The sequence below is a fragment of the Ranitomeya variabilis genome, chromosome 2 (genome assembly GCF_051348905.1).
Source record: "Ranitomeya variabilis isolate aRanVar5 chromosome 2, aRanVar5.hap1, whole genome shotgun sequence".
NCBI classification, from domain to species: Eukaryota; Metazoa; Chordata; class Amphibia; order Anura; family Dendrobatidae; genus Ranitomeya; species Ranitomeya variabilis.
The window spans coordinates 508465314-508483381 of record NC_135233.1 but is presented as its reverse complement, the minus strand read 5'-3'; the positions used below and the strand labels follow the sequence as shown (position 1 = coordinate 508483381).

The following is an 18068-nucleotide window of genomic DNA, read 5'->3' as shown; positions in this document are numbered from 1 at the left end:
TAATAGAGTAGAGGTTACATTCAAAGGACAGATTTTTATATAGTAACTTTAAAAAAAACAAAGTCACTCTGAAAAATTGTACTGGGAGTTAATTACCCCGAAAATAAATTACCCGTGAATAATTGAACGTCTTGCTAGTGGCAATCTTGCTATCCATCATATAGCTCTATATGGGATGTGACACATATGCAGGGAGTGTGGCAATGTCGCTGTTATGTGACATCTGTACATTAGAGGATGGTTACACATTTCTTTGTAAGATGGGTTTTCAGTCTTTTATCCTTTACTCAGCAGTCCATTACCAAAAATGCAACTCTTGGATTTTCAAAACTGTTCTGTGTTTTGTAAAAATATAGTCCTGAATTTCAGGAATTCCATATCAATGTTTATTCAGATGTACAATTTTGGTGGGGGTCTAAAGGTTTGGAACCCTCTCCAGCTTTGTAAATGAAGCTATAAGGTCTTTAATTCGCTTTGATGTCGTTCAGGAATTTCCATCATATTAAGTCTCCAAATCAATCTTTAGATTCTGTGTAAGAGAATTCTTAGCACCGGTTGAGACACTTTGGTGGACGTCCCCTTTGAGACGTTCATATAAATTGAATGTCATGTAAAGATGGAAATGATTGACACTAACAAGGAGCCTGGACAGTTCTTTTTATATTGACCCCAGTGAAGTTATAATCTCCATAGTTGGAAAATTGGAGTATAGAGTCTGAAAATTTTTCGAAAGTCCTATTTTACCCAAAATTTTGTAACTTTTATCATTTTCCATGAACCTCCGAAATGTTTTCAAAAGCAATTTTGGATTGCATCTGGCATAAATTGTAGCTAAAATCTACATCAGCTCATGGTGGCATACAATTCATTTTCTTGCTCACAGACAACCCAGACATGTGCTAAATTGATTAATAGATACGTGCCTCTAAGACTAAGTTCGCATTAGGCATTTTTTTTACACTTCTTTTTTCTGTTGGATTTGTACCGAATTCAACAGAAATAGCCTCCACATGACATTGGGGCATACAGAGGTGTGCGAGAGGGCTTTTTTTGCGCTGTAATACAACTGTGTGTACAATCTTTAAGATGATTAGAAGCTACTATAAAAGGTGATAGCCCCTTAGCATTCCTGAAAGTTAGGCAGCCACACCTCGGCACACATTGAAGTCCTTCAGTGCAAATCTAGTAGATTCCATAATTTAAAAGCACCACTCCAGCATTTTTTCATTGCAGCACTGGAGTGGTGCCACTAATCGAAGGTTCCCGCCCCTAGTCTCATACTTACCAGCTTCTGTATTCATTTTTTCATGGTGCTGCTCCATCCATCTTCTGCAGGTTGTGACCTTCCGATGTCTGCTGGATGACCCGGAAGTCAGAACTCAATGTAAGTCTATGAGAGCCAGAACGAGGGTCTCATAAACTTACATTGGCAGTTTGTGACCGTTACTTCTGATTTCGGGTCAGTCAGAAGTTAAGGTCATAAGATGCATGCGTTGGACCAGAGCAGTGCCAGGAAGAGCAGAAGACAGCGGCTGGTAAGTATAATACTGGGGTCAGGGAACTTAGATTAGCGGCACCAAGCCAGCCCTGAAATTAAAAAAAATGCTGAAGCGGTGCTTTAAATACATAGTTTTTATACTTTACTGTTGTGATGTGATGTGACCAAAGAATTCAACTTGATGTGTTCATTTCACTACTGTTTATAGAAATAGTCAATTGTTGCCTTTTTTTACTGCAGTCATTTCTGGGGGGTTTTCCTATAGTAACGTTTTCTACTGATTTATAGTCTTGTTCACCTGAAATCCTGTTTTATTAATGCCAAATCTGCCTAATTACACATGCATCGTAATCCTGGACCATTTAACACACACAGCTCACTGCTTTGCCAATTCGTCAGTCGCTATGATAATTAAGCAAATTCATAATTGGGCATTTGTGGCCTCGCGGTATTTCTGTTCCTCTCTTTATGTTTGACATACTAATTTGTTATTCTTGTCTAATTTCAGTTGTTGTACAATGTTCTTGCTTGAATGCTGCGTAAACCATAATTACTACCCAAGGGTCACTGAACAATCTGCTTCCACTGAAATTAACCGGTACCTTGAATACTAAATATTTATAAGCCATGACAGCCGTATACACCATCTTGTCTCCAGCATATTTCCATGGTAACTGCTGACCTGCGCAGCTTTCTCCTGAAAAGTTGGACCTTCAGACAGTGCTGGTGTTAAGATGAAACCATCTCCTTTCCTTGTGTGATGCACTTACACAATGACTTCTGGTATTAATAGTTCAGAGAACTGAAAACATCCAGCAAACTTTTCCTAGGAGTCTATGTGTAGTGGTGCTTAAATCTGCCATTGTGCTCATGAAGACCATCTTTAGTTAATAATTACTGTTAAGCAGCACCACCCTACATCTCCTCTCTGGTCTCAGTCTACCACCCTACCCGTGCCCTCCGCTCCGCTAATGACCTCAGGATAGCATCCTCAATAATCAGAACCTCCCACTCCCGTCTCCAAGACTTTACACGTGCTGCGCCGATTCTTTGGAATGCACTACCTAGGTTAATACGATTAATCCCCAATCCCCACAGTTTTAAGCGTGCCCTAAAAACTCATTTGTTCAGACTGGCCTACCGCCTCAACGCATTAACCTAACTATCCCTGTGTGGCCTATTAAAAATAGAAAAAAACAAAACACATAATCAGGTTCCTCGCATCGTGTTCTCATACACTTTATGCAGTTAATAGCCCTCTGTGTCTGTACTGCTACATACTTAGGCTGTTAACTGGTTCATGCAGCTTTACATGAACACCCGAGTCTTACACTATGGCTGGTCCAAATAACTGAAGCAATTGTTACCATCCACCTCTCGTGTCTCCCCTTTTCCTCATAGTTTGTAAGCTTGCGAGCAGGGCCCTCATTCCTACTGGTATCTGTTTTGAACTGTGATTTCTGTTATGCTGTAATGTCTATTGTCTGTACAAGTCCCCTCTATAAGTTGTAAAGCGCTGCGGAATATGTTGGCGCTATATAAATAAAAATTATTATTATTATTATTATTGTATCTCATAGGACACATTCAGACATCCATACAACTCAGTCCAAGATCGGACCCCAATACCCAGAATTAGGGAAGTGCTGCAGTCTCATCATTGTGTACACTGGGGTTTACACTGGTTGTTACTTGAACGTGCCATACTTTTACAGCTATATTTTAATGACATATTGATGACATATGATATATGTCATATATATATTATGATAAAGTCGCTGGCAAAGTGCTGGAGGGGAGACACGTTTCACTGAGGTTATTAGCTTCAGCAAATTAAAACCCAGATGTTTGCTCCAGCACACCATGTGTTGAGAGGGGTTAATCGGCCATTTTAAGGACTGGGTTTTTGTGGACAACCATTGAGTGGGTAGGAGATTATCTACCTTATCTCCACCACAGTATATGGTCTGGGGTTTAAATAGTCGTCCTCCTGAGGCATTCAGTGTTTGGTGGGTCTGGAGCTGGGAGCTCCAGAGAAGTGATTTTGTTTATGTTTACTATACCGATCCTGGCTGTTATATGTCACCATCCACTACTTCTCCGATCATGAGACTAACATCATTTTATAGAAATTCATCTTGGCTAAATTTGACTTGCATAAATTTGACTTGCAACTATTTTGCACATGATTAGTATGCAGATTATTGTCATACCAGGGTTAAGAACTGTGACTACTGCACACTTTATATTTATGCTTCTATTTAAAAAAAAAATAAATGAAGGTGAGCTGCAGTATCAGTTACAGCCAGTGTATGAGAGTGGTACTGTTTCTGGAGGAACCCCATTTTTTCCTAATATCATGAAGCCCCTTTAAATATTCTGGCCCCAGAGCCAGTTAGAGCTGGTCTTCTGACATCCTATGTTAACATTTGCCTCCTGTTGTCATCATATCCTATATGCAAACTACTGTTTATGTTGGTATCATATTGTATAGGATCTGTATGCGCTAATGCATTTGTCCATAGTGAGAATCCCGTCTTATGTTATTATTCGGCAGGTTGGCCTAACAGATCATTGGGCTAAATTAAGATTATTGTGATTGGGCTAAATTGTGATTATGATTATATTTTATCTAATGGATGACATGGTTAACCTGCACTTCTTCTGTCCATATTGAGCTTATGTTAATATAAGATTAATTTTCTTTTTTTCTGCAGAGCTATTTTAGCCTTTATTAAGTAATTCTCTGCAGTGTTATTCTGGGATAACAAAGTATCTCATCACGTCTATGTGTGAATATTTGAAATGCAAATACCTGACCAGCCTGGGATCTGGGCTATTTTGCCTACCACAGATGTGTAATATAAGAGTTAAAGGGACATACAGCACGTTCTTATCTAATGTGCCCGGAATGTCTCAGTATACACAGCTACCCTCTAATTAGACAAAGTGTTCCCAAATCCACCTGTCATATAAGATAACTGCTTATAACTACCAGATTTTCCAGATTTGTCCATGAAAGACTAATTCCTGACAATGTTTGGTTCTTTAGCTGCAAGACACATCTGTTTGTCTAAACATAGAAGTGAGTTCTTACAGTTAGTCAGTGTATGGAGAAAGCAGTATGTTTATTTAGAGCAGCTTTGTCACCCTAATGAAAAGGCAGCCATTTTGAACTAGTATGCTGCTTAGCATTCTACCACGATAATCACCTGTATCTTTAAATACATAATTTCACTGACTTTTCTACGTATATTCTTACAGTTGTTTATGAACATGATATCATTGGTGATTAGGATGAAGATAGAAAAAAACCTCTAAAAAAATCCACCAAAAAGTATATAGACAAACCATTTTAGAATCTGTCAAATTGGGCAAATTCCCAAGGTTCCTATGTCTTACAAGATACGAACCCCAGAAGCAAAACACCTAACTTTACTATTGAACCCTTAGCCAAGCCAGCCAAGGAAAAGTAATATTCACCTATTAATTGTCTCTGATCATCAAGAAATTTGCAATTAATGGGATATTTTAATCTCATGTATTGGTGGGAGTCAAATTTCTGGGAAAATTACTTCCCTGTTTTCCCAGCCACCCAGGGAATATCAATTGATCCCCTACCTTATCTATGGATGTGTGGTAGTTCCCCTGCACAGCAAATAGCTGGGGAACCATGAGAAGAGAAAGACTGTGCAGGGCAAGAGGTCTTTCCCTTGCCCTTTCCTTTTCAGGGTAGGTGGGGGCCCCTTACCAATCATAGAATGTTATCATATTCTAGCAATATGCCAATATTTGTACAGAAGACTGAGGGAAAAGGGACTTTACCTTGATTGTTACCCATGTTCATTTACCTTAAAAGCGTTTCTGTGTACTTAGCCCAGAAACAAAAAGGAAGAATTGTAATGTCTTCTGTATCCACTTTTTATCAGGTTGCATAGTTCTTGGCTTGGCTGTCTTCCCATGCAACTTATTCAACAAGAGGGTTTTGTAAAACTTCAAATTTGGACATAAACTAGTAGCCTTGAGAGTCTCTATACACGGTATTACAAGCTGTAAAATATCTAGAGCATTGTGTGTCTAAATAACAGGAATAAATCACATCCTCTTATGATAAAGCTTCAAGGGCCATTTAAGTGTAAGCTATAAAAGGAGCATGGATATACACAGGACCTTTTTATGGTTAATATAAGGTTAATGGACTTTCCAAAAATGCTTACAGAACATCTGTGATAGGAACAATTTATGAGTATTGCTTCATTCCACCTTTGACGGCCTTTTAGATTACCCATAAACCCACTCAAACAAGGCTATTTTAAGATATTACAGTGCAAGACTGAATTTGTCTACTGTTTTTCTTCTTGCTTTTGGCAATGATCCATTGAACAGCTGAAAATATAACAAAATACCAACCTACAGTAAATAGTTTTATGGGCCTTCTTCTACAGTGCTAAAGCCAACTCCGTTACTGGTGATACTTCTAATAGTAATGTCCCCAGATCTTTAAAAGTTTGTAAATATGAGACTCTGGGCTGAGTTTTATAGAAAAAAACAGATTGAATGATCTAGCTATTTTACAGGGCCTAAGATTGGAAAGTCTTTATCGTGAGCCCAAAATGGAAGCCTTGTTTAGCGACATGGCAGAGAGTGAAATGCTATTTCCCTTCTATTGGATCATCTACTTGTGTATTGCAAAATCCTTTCCCTTTCTGACAATTGAAGTTGGAAAAACTTGAGCTTGTTGTTCTGGCATTGTGTGCTTGAGATATCCCCCACCCACAGTTGTGTATCTGTCTTAAAGACACTGAATAGCCCCTTAAAATATTTTACCAAAATGTTGGAATGCTGTGAAATAACAAATCCCGACAGTCCCTGTATCCTGACCTTCAGCAATGATGCTTCTGCACAGCCTTGTGACCTTGGTGGCTGCAGTGGTCACATAACCATAACATCAGAACATGCCCCCTGGAGGCACTGGATCAGCAGGGGGTTAAGAATTACAGTGTGTAATTTTACGCCATCCCATGTTGATAAAATTTATGGGGCAGGACAAACTCTTTAAAACCCCATTGTCAAAATGCATTGGATGGAAGTTGCTGGAGCATTACCCATAATTGCAGTCCTAATTAATCAATGGGACTGTAATATTTTTGTATCGAGATCGATACGCTGAAATCGGCCGTAATAACTTTGTATAATGTGTCTATTTTTCCTCTCTCATCACTGTCTGCTGTGGACGGCTTGCATATAACTTATGAATGCATGGCTCTGTTCTCACTGTCCTTGGCACAGCTACTGAGGTGTAAGGCGTTCCACGCATGTTTTTAATATTTTGAAAGATAAAAATATCCCAGCTCGCCAGCGTTACATCAGTGAGTCAGTGATGCAGTCATTCTTAACAGTCAGGAAAAAATGTGATCCTCCAAAACAAGGAGTTTTATCAAAGGTTCTTTTGGTACTTTTGTCTAGATCTCTCAGTTCTGATTCTGAATCATTCCCACTGATCCTCATTTAGTAATAGTCATAAAGCGGAAACACTATATTCACCCAAGAGGGGTTACGCACTGTCATATTAGACCAACCCACGGTCTATTATTCACGTAAAATGAGGACATTGTTCTCTGGACAGTGAGACCATGTTGTGTTGTCAATACACCCACATTTTGATCTGATTTTGACAGATCTGACTCGTTTTTAGGTCATTGTATCTTGTCTCCACAATGAGTAGTTTGTTTGAATTGTACACCAGTCTGTACTATACACAACATGGCCAAAAATATGGCTAGAGCTAAGCCTTTCATCCATATGTGTTTGTTGAACATCTCATTCCAAGACATCATAGTTGGTCTTGCATTTAGAATGTTGGGTTTCTGTCCATGCAGCCAAGACCAAAAGCATGGTTGGACATTGTCAGCGATCACTAACATTTATCCAGTGTTAGGTTTTGTTCACATTTAGTTTGTAAACTGCATTCAGCATATGCACCTGGAAAGCTTTTAGTACAAATGCTGAACATATAACTGTTTAAATCTACATATAAAATTAAGACATTTTTAAAGCGATTTTCGTCTCGATTAATCAAGGCCAGCATTGTCCTGATGAGGGAGCATGCAGGAGTCAGAGGCACCAGATTCATAAAGCAGCGCACAGCGCTTAATAAATCATGAATGTCTGAAAAGTGGCGTGCACCTCCATGTGCCCCACCACAAATCTTACGCCAATCAACAGTTGGAATAAGATTTCTGGTGCAAGATATGCACAGCGCGTCGTGACCTCGTTCCACCCCAAGTCTACTTATTTTGTCAGAGCTGAGCAAAGCATGAGTGAAAAAGCCAAGACTCACAAAATGTTAGCGTAAGTACATGCTACACCTTTAAAAGCATTTTACGCTATAATTCTGGTGTATTAGCTTTGATAAATAGGGGCCTATATTTTTCAATGATAGTAGGCCTCAATTTGTTAATAAAGGGACCTTCATGGCTTTTCCAGGTAACATACCATAAAGGAGGTGATTTGCTGGTTTACTGTTTGGCCTGTGCCTTGATGACTTACCTGCTCTATTGGCTTTATGTCAGAAGCATTCAGGACAGTGCTCAGATGACTCTCTGCATTCATAATACACTCATCGGTCATAGCACTAAGGCTACCTGCCCAATATTGTGCATGTCCCCCTTATGGTGCCAAAACTGCTCTGATCCATTTAGGCATGCACGTCATAAGACCTATGTCCTGTGATATGTGGCACAAAGATGTTCACAGCACACTGCAATCCTGTATACAGTGGGGAAAATTCATATTTGATACACTGCTGATTTTGCATGCTTTCCCACCTACAAAGAATGGAGAGGTCTGTAATTTTTATCATAGGTACACTTTAACCGAGAGAGACAGAATGTAAAAATAAAAAACTGAAAATCACATTGTATGATTTTTAATTAAATTGCATTTCATTGAATGAAATAAGTATTTAATACAATAGAAAAACAGAATTTAATATTTGGTACAGAAACCTCTGTTCACAATTACAGAGGTCAGACGTTTGATCACTTGCCAACCAGCAAGAATTGTGGCTTTTGCAGACCAGTTAGTTTTTCTTTAAGAAGCCCTCCTACTCTGCACTCTGCACCTGTATTCATTGCATCTGTTTGAACTCATTACCTGTATAAAAGACACCTGTCCACACACTCAATCAATCACACTCCAACCTCTCCACCATGGCCAAGACCAAAGAGCTGTCTAAGGACACCAGGGACAAAACTGTAGACCTGTACATGGCTGGGATGGGCTACATGATAATAAAAGAGCAGCTTGGTGAGAAGGCAACAACTGTTGGCACAATTATTAGAAAATGGAAGAAACACAAGATGACTGTCAATCTTCCTCAGTCTGGAGCTTTCTCAAATATTACCATTAGAAACACACTGCGCTGTCATGGATTAAAATACTGCGGGGCATGAAAGGTCCCCCTGCTCACGCCAGCACATGTTCAGGCCTGTTTGCAATTCACCAATGACCATCTGATCAGGTGACCCAGAGGAGGCATGGGAGAAGGTCATGTGATCAGATGAGACCAAAATGAAACTTTTTAGTATCAACTCCACTCGCCGTGTTTGGAGGATGAGTACAACCACAAGCACACTGTCCCAACCATGAAGCATACTTTGGGAATGCTTTTCTGCAAAGGTGAAATGACGACAGGATGGATGAGGTCATGCATAGCAAGATTTTGGCCAACAACCTCCTTCTCTCAGACAGAGCATTGAAGGTGGGCCGTGGCTGGATCTTCCAGCATGATAATGACCCAAAACACACAGCCAGGGCAACTAAAGAGTGGCTCCATAAGAAGCATTTCAATGTCCTGGAGTGGCCTAGCCAGTCTCCAGCCCTGAACCCAATAGAAAATCTTTGGAGGGATCTGGAACTCAGTGTTGCCCAGTGACAACCCCAAAACCTGAAAGATATGGAGAAGATCTCTATCGAGAAGATCTGTAAGGAGGAGGGGACCAAAATCCTTGCTGTAGTGTGTTCAAACTTGGTCAAAAACTACAGGAAAAGCTGGACCTTTGTAATTGCAAAAAAAAGGTTTCTGTCCCAAATATTAAGTTATGTAATATTGCAAAACCCACTTTTCAGTTTTTCAATTTAAAAAAAAATTTAAATAACGAATACATTTCGTTCAACTTCACAATTGTGTTCCACTTGTTGATTCTTCACCAAAAATTTACATTTGGTATCTTTATGTTTGAAGCATGATATGTGGGAAATGGTTGAAAAGTTCAAGGGGGCCGAATACTTTCGCAAGGCACTGTATATCGGAAAGTGAACTGTGCATGCATCATTAAAGGGGTATTCCGATCACCGAGATCCTATCCTGATATGCAGTAGGCGTAATAATAATAATATTAGCAAATACCTTCAATTATACTTCATATTGGGATAGGATCTTGGAGATGGAAATATCTCTTTAAGCCGAGGAGTCCAATGCCACCATTACTGGTTCACCACTTGTCCTCTCATGGACCACCTTTTGGAGCTTTTAACCGCTTGTAAGATGGCCACTGGACAGTTTCTGGAGGGGAGATATGAATCGTCGAGGTTGGTAGCTTCGGGGATGTGAGCTCAGAAAGCATGCTCCAGCTTATATAATGCAGAGAGAGTTATTAGGGCATTCCAGGGTCGGGTTTTACAAGCAGTCAAAAGAGATGGGTGGGAATGACTGCCCACATATCCCTACCCCAGGGTCGTGGTTTGGCAGATAAAATGGAGGCCGAGTGTCTCATTCAGTGTGACAGGAGGTGTGGAGGCCTCCAGTGTATTTGCTGAAGGACACTTACCTGAGCTGGTGGACCCGCAGTACTATATGGACTGTTTCTTTTCTGTTTTTTCACTTTGTGCCGGAGAAGGCTATCTTTTGTTTGCTTATGCTTAGGCAGGTTTATGAAGTTAATAAACCTGACTGGACATTTTTATGAAACCACTACCTGTGCCTACCTCAACCGCAGCTGAGTACAAAACCCTGCACACTGTATGCTGAGAAGCCTCATAAGATGTGTTATTTCTGGTACAATCTGACCCAATCACCAGCCATGCTTACAATTGCTCGGATCCTTATGCTTACCTATTTTTCCTCTGTCTAACATTTCAACTTTTAAAACCTGACTGTTCACTTTCTGCTTCATATTTTCCATCTCTTCACATATATAATTTTAAAATAAATCAATGGTATTCACATCATATGTGTATATATTATATGGCAAAAATTAAGACACCACTGAAAACTGTTCAGTTTGTCTGATTTTTCTCTTTATAAGTATATTTTTGAGTAAAATATAAATTGTTCTTTTATTCTATAAACTTCTGACAACATGTCTCTGAATTTGCAAGCAATACATTTTTTATTTTTTTTCTGACAAAGAAAAATGGTCAAAATAAAAAAACAGTGCTTTCAGACCTCAAATAATGCAGAGAAAACAAGTTCATAATCATTTAAAAACAACAATACTAATGTTTTACCTCAGGAAGAGTTCAGAAATCAATATTTTGTGGAATAATTATGATTTTTAATCACAGCTTTCATGTGTCTTGGCATGCTTTCCACCAGTTTTTCACACTGCTTCTGGGGCAAAAATGTAAGCAGTTCTTCTTTGTTTGATGTCTTGTGACTATCCATCATCCTCTTGATTACATTCCAGAGGTTTTCAATGGGGTTCAGGTCTGGAGATTGGGCTGCCCATGACAGGGTTTTGATGTGGTGGTCTCTTAATTTTTGCCAGAGCTGTATACTTATAGATGTAAAAATCAGGCAATATAGATCCCCTTATCTGCCTTGCATTCAGCAGTCTAGAAATAGATGAAAAACTGGGTTTGGAGTTATAAAGGTTTGGAGTTATTTAAAAGGATTGTCCATATTATTTCAGTGTTGTGCAGGCTTGGGACGAATATCTGCAGTCAATCTATGTGAGTTCAGACAGTCAAATCGTCAGGCTCACGATGAATGAGTATTTTTGGCTCTTGTGGGTGGTTTACGTGACATGTATACAATTTGTGGTCATGTGCCTACTAGTCTTATCTAACTTTTCTCCACTCATTGTCATAGAGATAAGCTGAGCAAGTCTAGTTGGCATGTGACTGCATGTATGCAAATTGTAAACACGCGGTCATATGACCACCTACTTGCACAGGGAATATCAGTGCATAGCATGCTATCATGATTGGGCAGTCTGCAGGCACATAGAGTGACTACAGGTTTTTATTTCAAGACTGGCCAACTCCTTTAAAATAAAGACCCCCTTTAAGTAGTCAAGCATGCAATAAGTAGTCAAGCATGCAAGTTATTATTTTCTAGGTCTTTATCTTCACTAATGAACATTTCCACATCACCTGTAATAAGCATCAGCCTTTTTTGCATAATTTGCATGGCTATATATAGCTGTACAGTGTCTTTTCTATTGTAAGTTTTGCATAAAAGAAGCGACAATAGAAAAAGTGCTGGGGAATTCTCCCATTCCACTATGATGTTCATGATAGTCGGTTTGTGACTGTGTTACTAGAGCTTTAATGCGGTTGCCTGGTTACATCTCCCATAATGCCCTTACAATGCTTTTTACAGAATAAGAGAGCTCATTAAAAATTAAATCTCTATACTGCTTCTGACATGTAGCATTTGCTCCAGAAAGCTCTCAGGTTATCTCTTCCTGCTTCTAAATCCTACGACAAATATTTGTACCCCAATCGCCTTCTCTCCAATGAATAGGAAAGTCAGAGATATTCTGCTAGGAATATAATAATTATCAGTGTCGGGGTTTTTCTCAATAAATACAATGTTTCATCTTGTAGAAGGTTAGTAAGCAAACATGAGATAATGGAATCAAGATCTGCTGTGCGCGAGTGGAGGGAAAATGTCAGGAAACTGACGCGTGTCATCTTTTTAGGCTGGGATTCGGCATGACTTACATCTTTATCAGAGACTTCTCTAAATGGAAGTAGGAATAGATATCCAAGTGCAATAGATGCTTAATAGCGTAATCTCTCACTGCATTGTCGATTTTCATACAGCGTGCATTGTACTGACTCCCCCATCCCACTTCATCACTGACAAAGCCTAAACCGGAGATATATACAGACTCGTACAAAAGAGACAAGCTGGACATATTGCCGAATTAATGAATTTAATGAATGTTTACAAGGATCTGATAATAAACAGAAATGTCAATGTGATCCAACTAGTAGGACGCATTGTCACATCTGCATCGTGAATGGTTATGTCGACAATCCTAAGCTAAATAAGGTGCCATAGGAGGTGGGTCTATGACACCAAACATGGTCTTAAAGAAGTATGTGTTTGGTACCAATCCTAAGCTGCATGAGGCATCCAGGCCTGGGCAACTGGAGACATGTCTATGGCACAAATGGTTGTACATGAGGGAAACTGATAGTAAAAGGTCTCGGCTACAGGAGATACATTTAGAATGCTGACTTTAGAATAAAGGTGGTTTGTTTATGGCACCAAACCTGGGTGGCAAAAGGCATCCGTATGATACCAAGCCAGGACAATGGACCACGCCTGGACCCAGAAGTTGTCTTTACGCCATAAAGGTTTAAGTCATCCATACACATTAGATGAAAGAAGAATCTACCAATATCGTCAGGATGGTCAACAAGCTAATGTGAATTGTGCCCATTTAACTCTTGAGGGAGATAAAGCTCAGGCAGTTTTAATTTTAATGCTTGTCCCTTTTATTAGTCAGAGTTGTCTGGGACAAACTTTCTCTACTATCCTCTGTCAAAACACATGAACACTTGACCATGTTTACATATGGAGGACATGGGAGAAATAGCTTACGACTGAATGATCCTTTATCCAAAAACTACTAAATGTCAATGGGGGCCTTTTGGTGCATAATGTATGATCATGACACAAAGCCTTGGATCTAAGGCTAGGTTCACATCGCGTTAGGGCATTCCGCTTAACGGATCCGTTAAATGGATGCGCTAACGATGTGTCCCAAATTGTCTTTATTTTTGCGATCGCACTAACGCATGCGTTAACACATGGTTGCATTGCATCGGCATTCGCTAGCAATAGAGCTCAATGCACAGTGAGCGCTTCCGTTCGCTGTGCGTTAGCCGAAACGTACCCGAAAACGCGGTAGTCCACGTTCGAAGGTGCGTCACAAAGTAACGGACCATCGCTAATGCATGCCGATTTTGACATGCATTACGCTAATTGAAGTCTATGGGTGCGTTAACGGATCCGTTACATAGCACTAGTGCTGCTAAGAAATGAAATGCCCTAACGCGATGTGAACCTAGCCTTAGCATATTTATTTCAACAGCCTACTCCCTTCTGTGGTTATGCCATCCAAGCTGAGTAGCAGGTGATGTGGTTATATTATTATGCCTTGGGTTTCTTTCTACCACTATGCCTGGCCTACAAGAGATTGGTCAATATCATTCTATATGGACTCCAGAAGGTGCATTTTCGGCACCAAGCCTGGGCTGAAGGATGCAATATTAAGGAAACCATTTCTTATAATGCTAGGACCACTGGTGTACTGTGTACAAGGTCCAATGGCTCCCAATAAGTGGAAAATGACAATAACAAAGAGTCAGAACATTTTGCAAACTGACTGTTCCCATTTTGCTGCTTTATCATTTTATGACACCAGTTAACTATACATAGGTTTTCCATTGGATGCTGACGTCTAAACCAGTGTGTACAATAGCAACGCTTTTATATGTCTAACAAATAGACTTTTATAAGGTTGAATATGTAACTATTTTATCTTTTTAAAGCTGTTTAAAGGCAGAAATGTTATAGCGGACTGCTATGTTTAATGGTTGAGAAGACCGAGGTTGTTAGAGTTTATTGTATGTATTGGCTAAGTGGCTTTTAGTGATCAGCAGGTAAAGATGATTTAAATGGTGAATAATATATTATTTTAACATAAGCAAAATTTTAGGCATTTGTCACTTCAAATTGATTAAAATCTAAATCTATAGTGCCTCTCTGAAATATTTAGACTTTTAGAAGTGTAATATTATTACTATAGAGCTAAAATGATGGCTGTTTTGAGCAGCAAATCATGAAAACAGGGTGAATAAAAGCAATATGAAAGGCTATGCCAGATTTTTCTATTTCATTTGGATGGAGAAACCTATGAAATATTATAATATTTCACTGGCAGTTTCTTGCTGTCCGTCTAAGCACATGTTCACACTGAGCTTTTTGAGTTTTTGGAACAGAAGCTGAGCAGAAACTCTCCAAATCTTCCTCAAAAACTCCAAATTCCTCAAAAACTTGTTTTTTCTGCCCTCTCCAAAAACTCAATAAAAAGACTCCCTTAGGGCTCATGCACACGACTGATTATATTGGACGAATGCTTTTGGTGGTTTTCACGGATAGCACTCGTACCCATGATATTTTATGGGGCTGTGCACGTGTCCGACTGAGTGGTCCAAGGAATAATCATAGACATGTCTAATTTTGATCCGAGTGTCAGATCAAAATCAGCAATGCAAGTCTGTGAGAAACATCGGACCACACTCGGATGACATTGGAGTGTGGTCTGATTTTCATGGACTGACAGAAAGTAGAGGACCAATTTTTTTCCCTCAGTTGTCATGAAATACTCATTGCACTCTGATCAAGCTCTGATCAAACGTTGATGAGAGTCTGATCATAATAATAGGACCATTTTTTCCAAATGGAGAAACCGACCGTGAGCACCTACCCTTAGAGTCAGAAATTGCCTATTCAATCCCCGACCCATTTGTGGTAGGAAACCATATCAGAGGTTAGTTAGGTATTACTATGAATGATGAAAAGAAAAAAAAGCAGAGGAAGCACATGGGACTTTGAGGAGGACAAAATATTCTTTATGATTCCTGGTCTTACTTGCTGCTGAAGCCAGATATGGTGGAAAGGGTCTTTTCTAAGTTTTACCGTGGATACCTGTTACACTTTTTATACATGGAACCCCTTTTGGGAATGTTGTGAGCTCTTAAAATGACAATCTTACAGTATACTCCTATTATTCACACAAAAATGTACGTAAGGTGTTCATATTGAAATATGTTATGATACGTTTTTCATGAATTGTTAATGTCTTGTTGATCACAGGCATTTGATTCACTATGTACAATTGTTGGCTGTCCTAATTCTAATCTTTGTATTATTTTGTGTTTTCTTCACGCAGTTCCATCAGGTGAGAAGAGTAATGACCATCCTTTTCCTTACTATGGTTATTTCATACTTCAGTTGCATGAAAGCTGCGCCTATGAAAGAAGCCAGTGTCAGAGGACAAAGTGGCCTGGCCTACCTGGGTCTTCGGACCCATGGTACTCTGGAGAGCATAGGTGGGCCAATGAGTAGTTCAAGAGGAGGTGGACTTCCATCCCTGACAGACACCTTTGAACAGGTCATAGAAGAACTCCTAGAAGAGGAACAAAGCATAAGGCAGAGTGAAGAGAAGAAGGACTCAGATATGTATTCGTCAAGGGTTATGCTGAGCACTCAAGTGCCTTTGGAGCCCCCTTTGCTTTTTCTTCTTGAGGAGTATAAAAATTACCTGGATGCTGCAAACATGTCCATGAGAGTACGGCGCCACTCAGACCCAGCCAGGCGTGGGGAGTTGAGTGTATGTGACAGTATTAGCGAATGGGTGACTGCAGCAGACAAGAAAACTGCCATAGATATGGCGGGTCAAACAGTTACTGTTCTTGAAAAAGTCCCAGTACCCAAAGGTCAACTGAAACAATATTTCTATGAGACCAAATGCAATCCTATGGGCTACATGAAGGAAGGTTGCAGGGGCATCGACAAGAGGTACTGGAACTCGCAATGCCGAACTACCCAGTCTTATGTGCGCGCTCTCACCATGGATAGCAAAAAAAAAGTTGGCTGGCGCTTTATAAGAATAGACACTTCTTGTGTATGCACACTGACCATTAAAAGAGGAAGATAGTGATGTTATCTTGTATAGATTATATTGAAAAGAAAATTATCTATTTGTATATATACATAACAGGGTAAATTATTCAGTAAAAGAAATAATTTTATGGACTGCATGTATAAATGAAGTTTATACAGTACCGTGGTTCTACAAATCTATTTATTGAACATATCCATAACCTAAAGGAAAACAGAGTCCTTTGTGCACAATGTAGCCTGTACTCTGCTAGGGGGGCCGGGACCACATTGCTGTGCAATTATTCCTCGGCCCCTTTCGCAGTCCATGGGTCAAGAGATAAGCCTGCATTACGTTCCTCAAAAAAAAAACATTGTGGTTTGTTGATGTTGCCAAGAATTGAAATCATAAAAAGATATAAACAAGCATGCATGCTGCTTCAATTGTGAATTGATAATTCTCTGTCTTCATCCAAACAAAAGACAAAAAAATCGAACCAAAACATTCTGTTTACACTTTAGACAGTATCTTTATTCATGTCGGTATTATATCTGTTTACTGCTTTTAACTTCTGATAGCGTTGGAATTAAACAATGTCAAGGTGCTGTTGTTATAGCTCTACTGTTTAATTTTTAATTTTTTGTGTTTTGCTTTGTTTTTTTTTTAATTTTCGTTCCTGAAAAAAAAGAAAAAAAAAGTTGCAAAGAGCTTGTCATGAATACGTGTTTTAGCTAAAAAGAAGCAGACAAATATTTCATTTTTTTGTATGTTGTGAAGGTGTTTGCAAACTCGAATCAGACTACTGATAAAAAAAAATTTAAAAAAAAATTAAGGCAATTAAAAAAAAAAAAAAAAAATTAAATGTTCATGTTAAACGTTTTCGAACCTGCATTGGAAATGGAGTTGTATGTCAATGAGGGCATGAAGCTTTCTCTTTTTGCAGGCTTTTGTGTGCTAACGTTACGGCTGTGTATACTATTCTGAAATTCATGCAAAATGGTGCATTTCCTAAAAAAAAAAAAAAAAAATAGAAAAAGGAAGTGGCAGATTAGAAGAGACAAGATCTTGAATATGAAGATGGTCAGAATGTTGCTGGGTTCTTTTGACATTTGCATTACAAATGCTACCTGGTAGCTGTTTATCTAAGCACTTTTGGCCGCGTAACATTGTCCTCATAATGCTAATAGGCAAACAAATGAGATGCGGAGCAGTTACCGGGTTTCCGAGGAGAGTAACATAAAATTTGGATGTTGTGATGTGTAAAGGACACAAAGTATTGAAAAACAGGCAAGGCATCCCAACGATACAGAACTTCTAGCCAAGCTAAGATCATAGGAACACTAGCACAAGGATTTTACTTAAAATGCATTTTCTTATTTTTTTGCATTACTGATTAATATTGGTGAGAATGCAACTGACATCAAAGGAGGCATGAAGTCTATCTTGTCTCATACTGCAACAATGACACCATTTCCTTGTGACCTGATACAATGATATTGGTGTCTGCCATGAAATTGCTGCCTTCTCTTTTGTACACTTTAAGCAGAAATTAGTACAGAATGTTTAGACACTAGGGAAAAAGATCCGTTCTGTTTGCAAAACCATCACCAGATGTGAATATTGGTCACTCTTTAGTTAAAGGGAATCTGTTAGTAGACTCAATC

At 39.2% G+C, this 18068-nt stretch overlaps 1 protein-coding gene across 3 annotated transcripts in view; it reads left to right on the top strand.

The window, feature by feature from the left end:
• Positions 1 to 17019, top strand: part of BDNF (brain derived neurotrophic factor) — a 78340-nt gene extending 61321 nt beyond the window's left edge. For all 3 annotated transcript variants that reach the window (XM_077288043.1, XM_077288044.1, XM_077288045.1), the window contains one exon: positions 15694 to 17019. In XM_077288043.1, coding sequence (XP_077144158.1) covers positions 15694 to 16461 — 768 coding nt within the window. In that variant the 3' untranslated portion in view covers positions 16462 to 17019. The remainder of the gene's footprint in view (positions 1 to 15693) is intronic.
• Positions 17020 to 18068: the final 1049 nt, after the last annotated feature.